Raw genomic sequence first — 15333 nt, forward strand, 5'->3', positions numbered from 1 at the left:
AAGCCCGCACACAGCGACGAAGAGTAGCCCCCGCTCGCCACAACTAGAGAAAGCCCACACGCAGCAATGAAGAACCAATGCAGCCAAAAATAAACAAACAAATAAATAAATTTATTTAAAGAAGAACATTTAAGGAAGGTAAGATTTTCGGATTACATAAGCTCTTTCAGGACAACAGGAGGTGCACGGGAGCACGGGCAGCAGCATTCTCTAACTTAATTTATGGGACTGGCGTAATACCTCAAAATCAAAGGAAGACAGCCCGAGACAGAAAATCACTGGCTAGTCCCCCTCGTGAGTATGGATGCAGAAATCTGAAACAAAATCATCTTAGTGCACTGAATCCAATAATGCATTTTCGAAAAGCAGTGCATAATTACCAAGTTGAACTTGTTCCGGGGATGCAAATGTGAGTCAATGTCAAATAAGCTGATAATGTAACTTGTACATGACCAGGTTAAAGAAGAAAAACCAAATCATCATCTCGAGGCAGACATGGGCCTCCCAGGACTGCAAAGTAAAAAAGAAAAGACGGAATATAGAAAAGGAAAAGAGGAAAGCTCTTTGGGGACTAGCAAAAACTAAAGATTCATTTTGCATCTGTAACATAAGAAAATATGCCTGTGCAATGCACATAGATTTTGAATGTGTCCATGGTGAAATCAATGGCCAAATTATTTTTAATGAAATGAATTAAAAGTACCAAACATAGGGGCTTCCCTGGTGGCGCAGTGGTTGAGAGTCTGCCTGCTAATGCAGGGGACACGGGTTCGAGCCCTGGTCTGGGAGGATCCCACATGCCGCGGAGCAGCTGGGCCTGTGAACCACAACTACTGAGCCTGCGCGTCTGGAGCCTGTGCCCCGCAACGGGAGGGGCCGCAATAGTGAGGGGCCTGCGCACCGCGATGACGAGGGGCCCCCGCTTGCCGCAACTGGAGGAAGCCCTCGCACAGAAACGAAGACCCAACACAGCCAAAAATAAATAAATAAAGTAGCAAAAAAAAAAAAAAAAAAGTACCAAACATAAAAGGTGTCTGATACATTTTTTTGGTAAAATAGTTACCATTCTTTATGCCTTTCCCCTCAAATCAAAGTCTTAGAAATAGCCAGAAGGAATGGGTTTTTTAAAAAATCATTTTTTTTTGACAGTGTTCCAGTTCTGTTTGCAACCATCTAGCTGAAAACACATTGGGAGTCACTTCAAATAATTTTCAGCATAGTTCACAAAATGATACACATTTTTGTGATGCCTAATAGATAGTCAATGAAAAGCTAAAATAATGTGAAATTACAAAATTATAAAATCAGTCAAACTGAATATTGCATATGTACCTTATGTAGTCCCCCTTTTAGATCAATCAAGAATTTTCTAAGATGCTCTTCCCATGTTTCCATTCAGACATTCAGTATTCTTTAAATGTATCCAGTTTTATACTTATGGAATCCAGTTATGCCAAGATTTCAGGTAATCACTTAAAACCAGAGAAAATTGTTGCTCGTCTCTACTCTTTTTAAACCGGGAAGTTGCATAGCCAAATATTGAGGCAGACAAGGCCCTTCATTTTCCTACAAAGCAGAGCGCCTCCAGTGACTGCATATTGGCTTCCTAGGGATAATGGAATTTTACCCACAGGCTCTGGAACTATAAACCATGGGCAACAGATGCTTGCTAAGCATCAGTACATTTACAGGGGCTCTTGTTCTGAAGTGTGTTTTCTACATCACAGTTATTGAGCCCATTTTAAGGACAGTGGAGATTGTCGATGCACTAACTGAAAGAGGGTACAGAGCTTTCCGTGGTGCGTTTCTCTTCCTCTGCTGGTATCCTTGATCCTCTGAAGGAGGACCAAAGGGAAGACTAATGTGTTATTTTTGAATGTCAAGTCATCTAAAAGGTAGATTAATTTCACCACTACAACCCTCTTGTATAGACTCCGAAACACTTGCTACCTTTTATGTTTATTTAAGAAGATACATGATGTTGGTCTCTGAGATAGTTGTGACTGATTGGACTAGCTAAGGCAGAGCCCCCCGTACGCATCAGGGACCTCCCACAGCTGTGTGTGTGGACAGTGAAAACTCCTGCCCATTATAAGAAGCCTTATTCTTCAGCGAAGGCCACAGAGTGGCTGCTTAAATGCGAAAGGCAGAGAATTATGTATTCTAAGAACAAACTAAATGAGAAACCACTATTTAATTTTCTTTCTCAACAGCAGCCCCAATGCATCGACAATAAGAGATTGAGGAAGTATTTTGAAGTTTAAAACTAAAGCTTTACTCTGCAAATAGAATGTAGAAATCATTAAGAAACTAGAGTCAAGATACTGAATAGAGATCAAAGAATCTGGTATTTGAAAATCTGAATTCAAATACAATTAAATTGGGCCATAGCTCACCTACCATCCCCTTAACAAATGATTTGATACATTTAACAAAGGTTAATGACATGGTTTCGGCTCCTGAGAAGAACTCTGCCAAATGAGACCAAGCAATGCAGGAGAATGTGTGCTGGCCTGGAGGCCTGTATGAGGGTGTGGGCGTGCAGAGGGGGTGGTGCAGGATGCTCAAGGGAGACAGGGGGAGCATCACGTGGAAGATGACACGAGAGCTGGGTCACTGAGGATGAGGAAAAGGCGGGCAGAGGTCAAGTCGAAGGTATGGTGCTGGGAAGAAATAAAGCTACATCTTTCAAGCATGTTTCCAAAACATGGTGACTGGATTCATAAAGCTCCTGCTTTTTCTTGTCTCCTTCAGTGTTTACGTATCCAGAAAATGGCACTGACGATTTCAGAGACCAAGCAAAGAACATAAACCACCAGGTATTTGTGGACGTCTTGGAAAACAGACCAGACAGGGTCCTTAGATCATTCTGTAGGTCACCACCCAAGTGGGTCATGAAATTGATTTAGGGGGGCCCAGACCAGCATTTTTAGAGAATAATGTAGCATAAGGCACATAGCATAGACAGTATTGAGCAAAACAAATACAACAGTGCATCCGGGGTACAAAGGATAAGCATTATACTGTATGCTTTTGTTTCTGTTATGTATGTCACATACAAGTTGATATATGCTCTACAGTGTGTTAATTATATAATTATGTAATATATTATGACTATTTTAAAGTACATAAGTATATATTTATTACATTTTATGTTAACTTACATATGCAATTAGAATAGAATAATATTGCATAAAGTACTTGAGCTTTGGATAGCAGAGCGAATCACAGATAAAAAGAATGTAGTTGTGTACAACTTTTGTTTATGTTTTCTATATATGGCATATATTTATTATATTATGCATTTAAATATAGTATACAATTATATATTACTTATATAATATATACATATATAATGGTACAACATACAATATCTGTTACATATTATATAATTTTAAATTAGGTATGTTATAAAGCATAAACATTTATACAGGATTAACATTTATGTAGTTAATAATAATAGCTAATGTTTATACAATACCTGTAAGACTCTTGTATAGTGTACAAACTGGGGACACAATAGAGTCGACCTCAGAGGGCTGTTGTGTGGTTTGAGTATGCTAATCCATGTACCATAATGCCTGGCACACAGTAAGCTATCAAAAATGATAGCTTTTATCATCATTACTGCAAGGTTTCATAGCCAGTAGATGGTGATACCATAACATAAATTAAATCAGTCTAATGCCAAAATCTGTACTTTTTCCACAACATGAACGAACGAATTTCAGGATGAATATACCCAGATCCCTTTGATATGCTAGATACAAAGTTGTAGGCTAACTGATAAAAAGTCCGTCTTAGGAAATGGAAGTTGTTTACTACTATTCACATGTCTCCTGTCTATAGAGAGAATATTCTCTTGCCTGGGCCCACCTTTCATGAACAACTATATCAAAGAAAAAAACTGATTTGAAGAAAATTGCAGTATTTCTGACAAAGAGTTCTACATAAATGTTTTCAAATAGTTTGTGGTGAAATCAAACTCAGCCAGGAAATTAAAAATAAATCTATGTTGGAACAAAGTATTTAATAACAGTTAGGTATTTTAACACTTAAGATCCATACACTGGAATTACATTTAACTTCTCCATTTCCTATTTTCTTTCTTCTCTCCATTTCTTCCTCCTTCCTTCTCTCACTTTTCTTTTATTTTCTTTCAGGGACCTCTTTCCAAAGACCAATTACAGATGAACACCTATGTTGCCTTGTACAAATTTTTACCACAAGAGAATGAAGATCTGGAAATGAGGTAAAAATATTCTTAAAGGAAAAAAAGAATGAAAGAAAAATTTTAAGTCAGTATCATTCCATGTGAAAAAATATAATTCAATCTGCGCTACCTCCAAATGTCTTAGAGCAACGATTGTCAAATGTTAGTGTGCAGGGCTGGTTAACACGGATCGCTGGACCTTGTCCTGGAGGTTTGTGACTCAGCATGTCTGGGGTGGGGCTTGAGAATCTGCATTTCTGGCTGGTCTGCAAGCGGTGCTGATGCTGCTGGTCCAGGGACCACTCTTTAAGAAGCGCGGTTAGGGCTTCCCTGGTGGCGCAGTGGTTAAGAATCCGCCTGCCAAGGCAGGGGACACGGGTTTGAGCCCTGGTCCGGGAAGATCCCACATGCCGCGGAGCAACTAAGCCCATGCGCCACACCTACAGAGCCTGTGCTCTAGAGCCCATGCGCCACAACTACTGAGCCTGTGTGCCTAGAGCCCGTGCTCTGCAACAAGAGTAGCCCCTGCTCGCTGCAACTAGAGAAAGCCTGCGCACAGCAACAAAGACCCAACGCAGCCAAAAATAAATAAATTAAATAAACAAAGCGGTTAGCACATCATCACCAGAGCTGCTGCTGGGAGTTTTCATGAAGGTTGAGCATCAGATGCACTTGGCATCCTGTGGGGTCTAATAGGGGACCAAAAATGTACTTACTGCCCAAATTAACACTGATTGACCAATCAAATTAAAACTCTTTGTTCACCCTGCTGGAGACTGGCAGCTCCCCCTGGCTCCTACCCGGAGCTACTTCTGTTTCAGGAACCATCCCACTTCATGGTAACTGAAACGGGAGGACAGGTGAGCCTCGGGGCCCTCGTGAGGTCTGACCCCTTCTCTGGACCACAGTCTGTTCGCGTTTCAGGGGTAGTGTGACTGGAGTCAGTCCTGTGTTCACACCCTACTTGCTGTGTGACCTTAAGCAGTGTCTGAACATCTCATTACTCTGGTTTCCTTACTTATAAACGAATAATAATGACCTTTTCCCCTTAAGGCACTTGTGAGGGTGAAATGAATAAGGTTCCTAAAACATACAGCACCGTCATGGTAAACACTCAGGAACTGGTAGTCAGTAAGGTGTTTGCCATGTCGTGTTCACTGGCTTGTCTCAAAGAAAAGAACTCACTCCTTCCCTCCATTTATGACCCAAAACACAAGTAATCTCAGGAGAAGACTTTGGTGTTTTCCAGTCCTAGAGCGGGATACAAGGGGCTGCTTTTGTAGCCAAATGGGCCCTTAGAGATGGGTTCTTTCCTCTTCTGAAGAGCATGGAGAGAGAAATTAGCACAGAAGACCATTTAAATGTCAGAGTATTAGGGAAATAGCCTCAATTTTTATGGTGGACTCCACTTGTCCGAATGCCGTGTAGGTCAAGTTGTCAGTCACCGGTCATCCCTGAAGATGGCTCTGGAACGCCTTGTCTCCACCCTGGAGCTCTTTGAACGTTTCCGCATCTCAGGTTTGTGCCATTTCCCTGGCATGGTCCCTCTGGCTTTTGCCTGAATATGGTTCCTCCTCAGTGAAATCAGCCTTCTCTTCCACTTTCCCCAAAGCCCCTTAAAAGGAGAGAGCTACCAAAAACCTCCATTTAGACCCTGTTTCCCGGGTCCCATATGCCACCAGGGTCAATGTTGGCAGCTCAGCTGCCCCTCCTGGTGCAACACCCAGAGGGACTCCGTTGCAGATGTGGGTGTCCTGCAGGAGTCTGGGAACTCCCCCGCTCACACCCAAGGTCAGTTTTCATTATTCGTCTGTGGTCTGCTTCCAGTTGATTCTTGGACCTTTCCAGGGCAGAGTTCAGGCCTGGTTCCTAGCTCCTTAGATTCCTTCAGACAATTAGGTTATTGTACATCTGAATGTTCTCCATCCTTGAGGAAGAATCACCGTGCTGAACTCACTGGCTGGAGTTGTAAACATTACCTAAACAGCCTGGCTTAGGTGCAGCAGGATGAGATGGCATTTGTCAGGTGAAGCCCTATTCCATCAAAGATACAGCAAACTCTGCTAGTCAGAGCCTGCCTAGAATTCATCGCCGAGGTGGTGCCTTGCCCTCAACTGACAGTCCACATTAACTATCTGCTGACTTAAATTTACTTTGCAATAAATAGTATACTGGGTCCTTCTTGAGATTATCATTTGGGTGTCTAGAATTTAAAATTTAACAACTCCCCTTTATGCAGATCCCACAATTTTGTATTAGAAGATTGTTCTGAAGTCATCAGATGGAAAAAATAACTCCAGAGAAATCCAGACAATTATTGGGGTACTGAGGAGTAAAGTCTAGCTGCCTGGCAGTGGTCGTAAGTTCTTGTGCTTAAGTTAGTCGGTTACAGGCCTTTAAAAGTCAAGTTGTCTGGTCACGAATCAAACGTTTACAGTCTGCTTCGAGGCAAACCAGGACTGTTCATTCCCAGAAGTGAAATGTCTGCGTTACATAGACTGCAAGATTGGAGTGATAAATCATACTCATTTTTTTTGCAAAGAGATTGTAGGTTCCCATTTTAAAAGCCAAGCTCTTGATTTAGAATGTGTAAGGCAATGCTTCGGGGATTTAGTATCATTCCTTGAATGAACTGGGGCTTTGTGAATTATCTTTTTCTCCTTAAACCATGCAGTAAAAAAAATCCTTTTAACAAAATACCATTCTCATCTCTATTTTCTGACAATAGGGCATCTTACCTAACTTTCTGAACCTCTGTTTTCTCATCTTGAAAATAGTGATAATAAGCCCTGCCCTTGTAGGATGGCTGTGATTAAATAAGATAACATAGTAGGAGCTTAATAATATTGGTTCCAATCAGTTCTGTTCATACTCCAGAGGTAGATGCTTCCTTTTCAGACTTAAGAAGTGAGAGAGAAAGAATGACATAAGACATGGATTCACCGAATGTTTAGGAATAAAGAGTGTGGGCATCACTTGACCTGGATTTAAGCCCTAGCCAAGCCACTCACTTAGCTGTGTGACCCCCAGGAAGCCTGAGAAAGTTCCACAAGCCATCTGAGCCTCTGCTTCTACACTTGTGAAAGGAGATAATCATTGTGCCTGCCTTAGATCTGCTCATGACACTCAAATCTTTGTTTAAAACTCTCTAATGTCCTCCCACTTCCTTGGGTCAAGACCAGAATATTTACAGGGACCTCCGGGACCTGCACAGTGTCATCCCTGGTGACTTCTCTGCTTTGTCTTGCACCATTGTTCCCCTCACCTCTCTGCTCCATCTTTTATTCCCCAAAAGGACCACACTACCACCTGCCAAGGAATTTTTCTTCCTGCAGTCTGCTCCTCCTCTCCCCTCACCCTCCTACCCATGCACCACCACCACCATCTCACATACACACATACACACACCTTCCAGCTGACTATTATGCACCCACTAGATCTCAGCTCATATTTCTCTTCCTTGGTGCAGCCTTTCTTGATACGCACAACCTGGGTGAGATCCTCTGTTACATACTTTCGTGACACCATATTTCTTTTCTTCAAAGTACTTATCTCACCTTGTATTTATATATTTCTTGAGTTACTTGGTTAACTTCTGTCTCCCTTGTAAAGCCCATGAGAACGAGTCTGCATTTGCGAACCCTTATGTCCCTGGAGTGTAGTACAGTTCTTGAGATATAGTAGATGCTTAATAAATATTTCATGAATGAATGAATGAGTATTGTGGAGATTAAATGAATGAACTAATGTCATGCCTGGCATATACAATTAGTGGGCAAAGAAAGTCCATGATAACATAATGGAAACTATAAAAGAGGAAGCAAACCCAACTCAGAGGGTTTAACCAGGACCTGTTTCCTGGAGGAGATGGGCTTTGAGCCCAGGATGAATATGATTTGTCCAGAAGAAACTGTAGAAAAAGAGACCAAAAGTAGCCCATAGTCGTATTCACAAAGAACAAGAGTTTAAGACAATTTGGCAGAAGCCCTGCTAAACCAAACGCAGTTTGGGCATGGAGGAGTGAGCCTTAGAGAGGAGGAGCCCAGAGTGCTACCTCCTTATTCTTAGGGCAATGGTACTCCTCTTAGAACTTCTGTGGTCCCATCGCTGGTCTCCAAACGCTGTCTAAAGGCAGAGGCTTCACACAGTCAGCTTTGCTACGGTTTCAGGGCAAACTTCCTTCATAAATTCCTCTGCTATTACCTCCCCAGATCTCTGGAGCTTACAGATCATGATAATCTTCCCACCATCATGGGCAGAGAGCGGGAGAGAACAAGGGCATAGGGCAGAAAGGAGCAGTGTCGAAGAGTCACACCTGGGTCTGCCTTCCAGCTCTGACACATGCTAGCTACATCAGTTTGAGCAAACTGTTTAATCTCTTGCAGCCTCCGTTTTCTCCTTCCTATCTCGTTCCTATTTAACGAGATAATGTTAAAAAAAAAAAGGTGAGATTTCATGCCCAGTACAAAATGAGGTGCACAATATATATGTATTTTTTTCTGGCTGCGTTGGGTCTTCGTTGCTGCGCACGGGCTTTCTCTAGTTGCAGCGAGCGGGGGCTACTCTTCATTGCGGTGTGCGGGCTTCTCGTTGTGGTGGCTTCTCTTGTTGCAGAGCACAGGCCCTAGGCGCGCGGGCTTCAGTAGTTGTGGCACGCGGGCTTTCAGTAGTTGTGGCACGCGGGCTTTCAGTAGTTGTGGCTCACAGGCTTTAGAGCACAGGCTCAGTAGTTGTGGCGCACGGACTTAGTTGCTCCGTGGCATGTGGGATCTTCCTGGACCAGGGCTCGAACCCGTGTCCCCTGCATTGGCAGGCGGCTTCTTAACCACTGCGCCACCAGGGAAGCCCACACAATATATTTTAGATACCGTCTCTTCATAATTTGCATCTTTTCACAATGTGTTTTATTTCCTGGTCTTCTGATCAATTACCCTAAAGATATATAGTAGAGAAAACACAGTTTAAGTCTCTGTCTCGCCTTCGAGCACATCCAAGGAGACTTTATCTAATTGGTCTGGTGATAAGGATGCTGTGACACCCTGCCCCATCTTCTGAGTAGGTTTTGTGGTTGCTGACATGACACGCTCTAGGTATGGAATTTCACCACTGATACACAAGTTGTGATGCCATCATGCAGGGCTCTCCAGACCGTTGCTGGTGATTTGAGGTCTCATAATGTTAAAGAGGCACCCGGGTTCCTCTGTCTGAGTGTAATGAGCATGTGTAGTAGATAACTTTCTGTCATTAAGGGTCTTAGACAATTTCCACCAAAAACCCTTACTATCAAGTTTTTGAAGAGTCCTGAAAATTACACTTTATGGAATACCAGCTTAATTCATGAGCAAAGCTTTTTAAAATGCTAGTTGAACTACAAACTGGAGAACCCCATTATAATCAGGACTGGCTTCATTATCATCCTACGCTGCCACGTGAATTCACAAAGGTCATGTGTCAATCATTCTGGCCAAGTGCGTGAGTATGTGTGTGACACATCACATATGCACATACACTCCCACACACTCACAGTCAGATACACACAAACTCACACACAGTCACACACTCACACACATACATATGCACACTCAAATACACATGCATTTTTACACACACATATTAGCAAAAGCTTGATAACCCATGCTTAGCCTTTTGATGAAAGTAAATCCTGCCCTCCACATTTACACTGTAACCAGCCTCATTACCCTCACTGCTTCTGGGTTCAGAAGTCTGCAAAACATTCATGGAGATATCACTTATTATTCACACCAGCGCATCTTTTTAAAATCAATAAGAATAACTCTAGTGGCTTTGCCAAGTTGACATACCATTTAAATAATCAGCAGATGTAAAAAACTTTGAGTAAGCACAAACCCCTAAAACACGGTAGCAACTCTGAAATAAAAGATCAAGAATAAATAAAAGACTCTAAGGTTCAAATACATATTTTAGTGACCATACCTATTCCGAAGAATCCATTTTGGTTTTCCACATCTAAATCATTTTCATTTTTATTATTTCTCCCCAGATGGATTTATATGATAATGGCCATGTTTCATAAGGGGGAAAAAAAGAGAGGAAAAAAATTCTTATGGGTCAAGAGAGGGAATGAGGAGACTGCTGTTCAAATATTATTAAAATTATTATAAATATTATTTATAATCTTTATAATAATAAAATATTATTTAAAATTATTAAATTTTAAGGGAGATACAAATTAATTGCCACTCCATGTGTGTGTGTCAGAACACCTAAATTTGGGGGCCTTAAAAGAAAAACATATCTTCTTTTGTAACTCCAAGTTAGATTCCTGATTTATAGTCTTGAATTGCCAGATTCTTTCTTGGAAGCAGTGAGTCCTGGATTTTTCCATGGGTGAGTCTGAACAAAGCCAAGCAACCCGTTGTCTCATTAGCTAATATTCACAAGAACCTCTGGAGATGGGATGGCCTGAATTCATCTCTTCCTGATTTATTGAAAGCACCACTTGAAATCAGGTTAAAAGGGATTTTAACCCTTGTATGGCTGTTTCCAGGATTTGTTTCATCTACCCACCACTCATCACGTGGTGAATGAGCATGTACTCTCTGCAGGGTGAGCAGTTCGCAGGCCCTGTTCTCAAAGAGCTCCAGTGGCCATAAGGCTGAGAGCCCTAGACAAGAAAGTACCTCCAATGTGAGGTCTTGTGGGCGGGGATGTAGTCCAGGATGCTGCTACTGCACCTCAAGAAGGCATTGAACCATCACCTAGGAAGAATCAATGCTTCCGACCACCATCATCCCACTGCAGAATAGGATTGTGACCTAAAACTTAAGAGGAAGAGAGGAAGGAAACTAATATTTAGGGAGCATCTACTATGTATCAAGTTCTTTACAATACATCATTTCATTTAATCTTCAAAAAAAAAAAAAAAAGAAGGCATTGAAGCAGCCTTGGGAAGCCAGGGAAGGCTTTTCAAGGAGGTGGCATCACAGCCTAGCCAAGGCTTCCAGATAGAGGGGACATGGGTGCCTGTGCGGCTTGGATAGTGAGCAGTCATTCTATTCTCTCTTTCCAGGGAGGAAAGGATAACCGAAGAATAGGTTGAACTATAGAACAAGAGAATTATTTTAAGAGGTGCCAAATGTGAGCCAACTGCAAACCCCATTACAAAAGAAGTGGTGGAAATTCATCGCAGAAGCATATTTAGATTCTTACCTTCCTCCCAGTCTAGCGAATGGACTAGGTGTCCAAGTGTAGCAAAAGGACACCTAGCTGTTTAGTTCATATGCCAATGAGACAGTTTATGGTCCTTTACCCTTTTGATGGGAGGGAGGGAGAACCAAGTCCAAGAACTCACAAGTGGAAAGTGGAGGCTCGGAGCAGTTACCCAGGGAGGCTGACCCTCAGTGCACTTGTCTTTCTCCCACCCGAAACCTTCCATCCTACATTGACTGTGGTAGGTTTTCTCTCTGATAAGGTTGACAATTTATATTAATCAGCAGATTCAGATAATGCATTACTTTCTCCCATTTTGGCCACTCACATCACTCCTTATAAATCTATTTGGATTATTAAGTCTGGTTAAAAAGAACAGGAAGCTTGTGATCTATACAGTGGGTTCATGAAAAGTCACTCCTGGTCAAGGACAATTTTTAAAAATTAAGATAAAATCACAACTGTTATACAATTATAAAATGAGCACATGTCAGAAATTTAATTTGAATCATTAATGAATGAGAGAACCAGTACAAAGGAGAATTCACACAGCACCCATATATAGGCAATTAGGAGTGCTGATGTGAATTTACAAATAGATGCAAAACTGGTCGATATTCACAGGGTAGTAATTGACTACATTCTGCCAGACACAATTCACTTGCATTTCTATAGATAAGGATCATTTGCATTATTGCAGAGATGTGCAATAGCTCAAAGACATTGAAAGGGGGAGGTTACCCAGAAGGGCATACCACACAGATGGTATGGTGTCATAGGACACCAGATGAGTCATCGGTTTTGCCCGTTTCAAAGTCTTCCAAATTGTCCCTGACAGCCCCTTGCATTCTTTTAACAAATCTGTGGGGTTATTCAAGCAAGTAGTATCTTACAGAGAAAATTATGGTTAGGATGGTTAAACTACGTGTTCCAATCCTTAAGAATCTCCTGGAGAATGTTATTAAAATAGAGACTCCTGGGCTGCACCCAGATCTAGAGAGTCATATCCCACTTGGAAATCTGTATGGTTAAGTATTTCTCTGGATTCTGATTACCTGCCAGATTTGAGAGCAACTGTGACCTATCTGACTTCTCCAAAGATGCGTAGTGTGCCAGTGGCCAACCCAAAATGCAGGTTTCCTGACCCTCAGCCAATGCTCAGTACACTGGTCTGCACTGGGGCTTTTTATTTGGTAATGTGCTTCACTCTGTAAGGTTTTATAAACCCTCCATAAGATAAGAAAAGGAGAGCCCTTGAGACAGGGTAGGACAAAATAAGACCTTTTGGTGTCTCGTTTCCATTCTCTAAGTACATTACTGCTTGGCAAATGCATCAACTTAATTAAAACTAAACGTAATTCTTATGTACCAATTTGATTTAAAAATAATCTTCACAGTCACCAGGACATCAAAATGCAATTAAGGCTATTTGAGGAAAGTCTCTGATGCATATTATGCTCTGATGCTGCACTATGTCAAGAAACCCAGATCTTCCTGAATGTCACTAATGTGTTTAGGAGCCTCCCTCTCACTCAGATGCCTTTTTCAATTAGGTTCTGGAGAGCATGATCCATGACAGTTCAGGAACATTTACCAAATCCCATCCAAATGGCCCTTTAGCTGAATGCTTTTTCTCTGAGCTGGTCTCTGGAATTGAGAAGATGCAGGCAGTCTTATGGATGCCAGGCTTAAGACAAAATCAAACTACAGAGTTCAGGAGTTCCTTGTTATCGATCCATGTGCTCAGACTGTAAAAGGCTCTGGACCAGGATTATAGAAATTGAGAAATGGGTCTAGCGAAAAATTAAGCAGTAGATCTAAAATTAATGGAGCAGTTTGGCTGGCTCCTTTTTTATTCCCCTTGTCTTGGTTTCTCCAGGAGATCTGTTTGGGCCCAGTGACCATGGCTGATGTAAGCTTCATTTGGGGGTTCTTCTTGCCTAATGAATGGGAAAGTGTTAAGAAATTTTAAAAATCCCCAAATAGTTGCAGGGTAAAATGGGCAATTCCAAGGAGTTTTCACAAAGTTTGGGTGGTACAAGAGGCAGCCGGATCTAGTAGAGTTAGTGGTGGAATCAAACCCTGCCTATAAGTGGTAAAGTCTCTCTTGACCTTCTTACTTGTGTGGAAATGCTACTGGTCACGCCCACTTCATTCAGTGAACATTGCCGTCCCCTCCAGGCTGTGTGGGAGCCCCTCAACCCTTCCATCATCTCCCCTGCAATCAGCCACCTGCGTGGTAGAATCCTCACTCCACCCCGGGCCCTGCCACACCTTTGTGGTCACTACCTGGAGTCAAGGGGCAGAAGAGGTGAGGGGTGGGGGCATGAAGAGAGGGAAACACTTTTCCAAAACTCTGAATCACATCAAACTTCAGCATCGGAAGCCACTTAAGAGGTCAAAGGCTATCACATTAAGGAACTGTCCCTGCGAGAACCTCATTTAAAAGTACTGATTACTAAATCTCATTTCCCAGTGAAAAATTGCATTTTTAGGAGGAAATTAGAATTTTTAAGCCTTTATTGTATATCAGCCACAGTGCTGAAGACTTCCACGTATGCATTCTCATTTAATTCACATAGCAATTTTGCCAAGTAAATATAGTTCACTGTATAGAGATGGATATACAGATATAGATATAATGCATAGTTTGTAATTATGTAAATATAATTGAGGTAGCTGAGTCTCAAAGAGGCATGTATGTTTGCGATTTTTGTTTGGGGTCAATTCCACACATGTTTGTGCCCCTCGAGCATATTTCTTCTCAGTTAACAATGGCACTATAAGTTACCAGTTTACATGTCTTTCCCCTTTGAGATCACCAACATCTTGATGGCAATAACTATGTCTTAACAACCATAATAGCCACCATCTCTTGTGGGCTTATCTAAACGTGCTTCACAAGTATTAACTCATTTAATCCTCAAAAAAATTGAGGTAGGTACAATTATTATCTTCACCTGACAGATAAGAAAACTGATGCATAGAATAATCCTTTCATCTTTGTACCCTGAGTGCACACCCAACACCTAACGTGTCATAAGCATTCAAAAAATACTTGAATGCCATATAATTTCCTTCGGCTCAAGAGACAAAGATGGAGGGATAAAGAAAGACAAATTTCCTTTGTTGTCCAAAATATTCAGTACATCCAAAACATTATGAAAGCAAAGAAGGCCCAGAGCATCCTGCCTTGTCCATGGGCTTCCCATAGGAGGGCCGAGCTGAGGTCTCAGGTTGTCTCAGACAGTGGAGAAGGTATTTCTCGGAAGCAGTGACCTCATCGGAAGGGTGTCAGTTATCTCCACCCCTAGGAATCTGTGCTCTATGTGGGGACTGGAGAGAGGCTGGATGGGGGGCCTCAGGACAGCTCACAATCCACCCTCCAGGAGCTCCCACCCATGAAAGACTCAACCATCTTCATAACACCTTGCAGAAGAGTTCTCTGTAGATAGCCAGGCTCACTTGCATCATTCATACGCTGCATGTACACTGTGCCCTCTGCGTCCCTGAAACCAGTTTACTTGGTTGAGGGCGAGATGGGTTCTGTGTCCAAGTGGAAAATCGAGAAATGAGGGAGGCAGAGGACTGCTGGAAGTGACCCCAGATAGCAACCATCAGGCTCACATGCACATACACGTAAACACACACACACACACACACACACACACACACACACACAAGCTCTGTCCTCCTCACCACGAAGCCACGATTCTGTAGTTAGCTTTGTTATTTTATTCCTACTCCTATTGATAGCCCACAGTTCCCTCATCATTTCAGGATGTTCCATGAATCATGACATAACCAACCTGAAAATTTTCCTCTGGGTTTAAGACCAATTTTACTGAACAAACAAAAAGAAAAGGCCAGCTGCGGTGTTCTGATCTATCTGCTCCGAGTAGGAGGCTCATGCTTGTATTGTTTCTGAA

General features: G+C 42.0%; 1 protein-coding gene across 3 annotated transcripts in view; it reads left to right on the forward strand.

The window, feature by feature from the left end:
• Positions 1 to 15333, forward strand: part of STAC (SH3 and cysteine rich domain) — a 101128-nt gene that overhangs the window by 71347 nt on the left and 14448 nt on the right. For all 3 annotated transcript variants that reach the window (XM_036870751.1, XM_036870750.1, XM_036870749.1), the window contains exons 7-8: positions 2755 to 2819; positions 4164 to 4252. In XM_036870751.1, the coding sequence (XP_036726646.1) occupies positions 2755 to 2819; positions 4164 to 4252 (154 nt within the window). The remainder of the gene's footprint in view (positions 1 to 2754; positions 2820 to 4163; positions 4253 to 15333) is intronic.

Source organism: Balaenoptera musculus, chromosome 11 (genome assembly GCF_009873245.2).
Source record: "Balaenoptera musculus isolate JJ_BM4_2016_0621 chromosome 11, mBalMus1.pri.v3, whole genome shotgun sequence".
Classification (NCBI taxonomy): domain Eukaryota; kingdom Metazoa; phylum Chordata; class Mammalia; order Artiodactyla; family Balaenopteridae; genus Balaenoptera; species Balaenoptera musculus.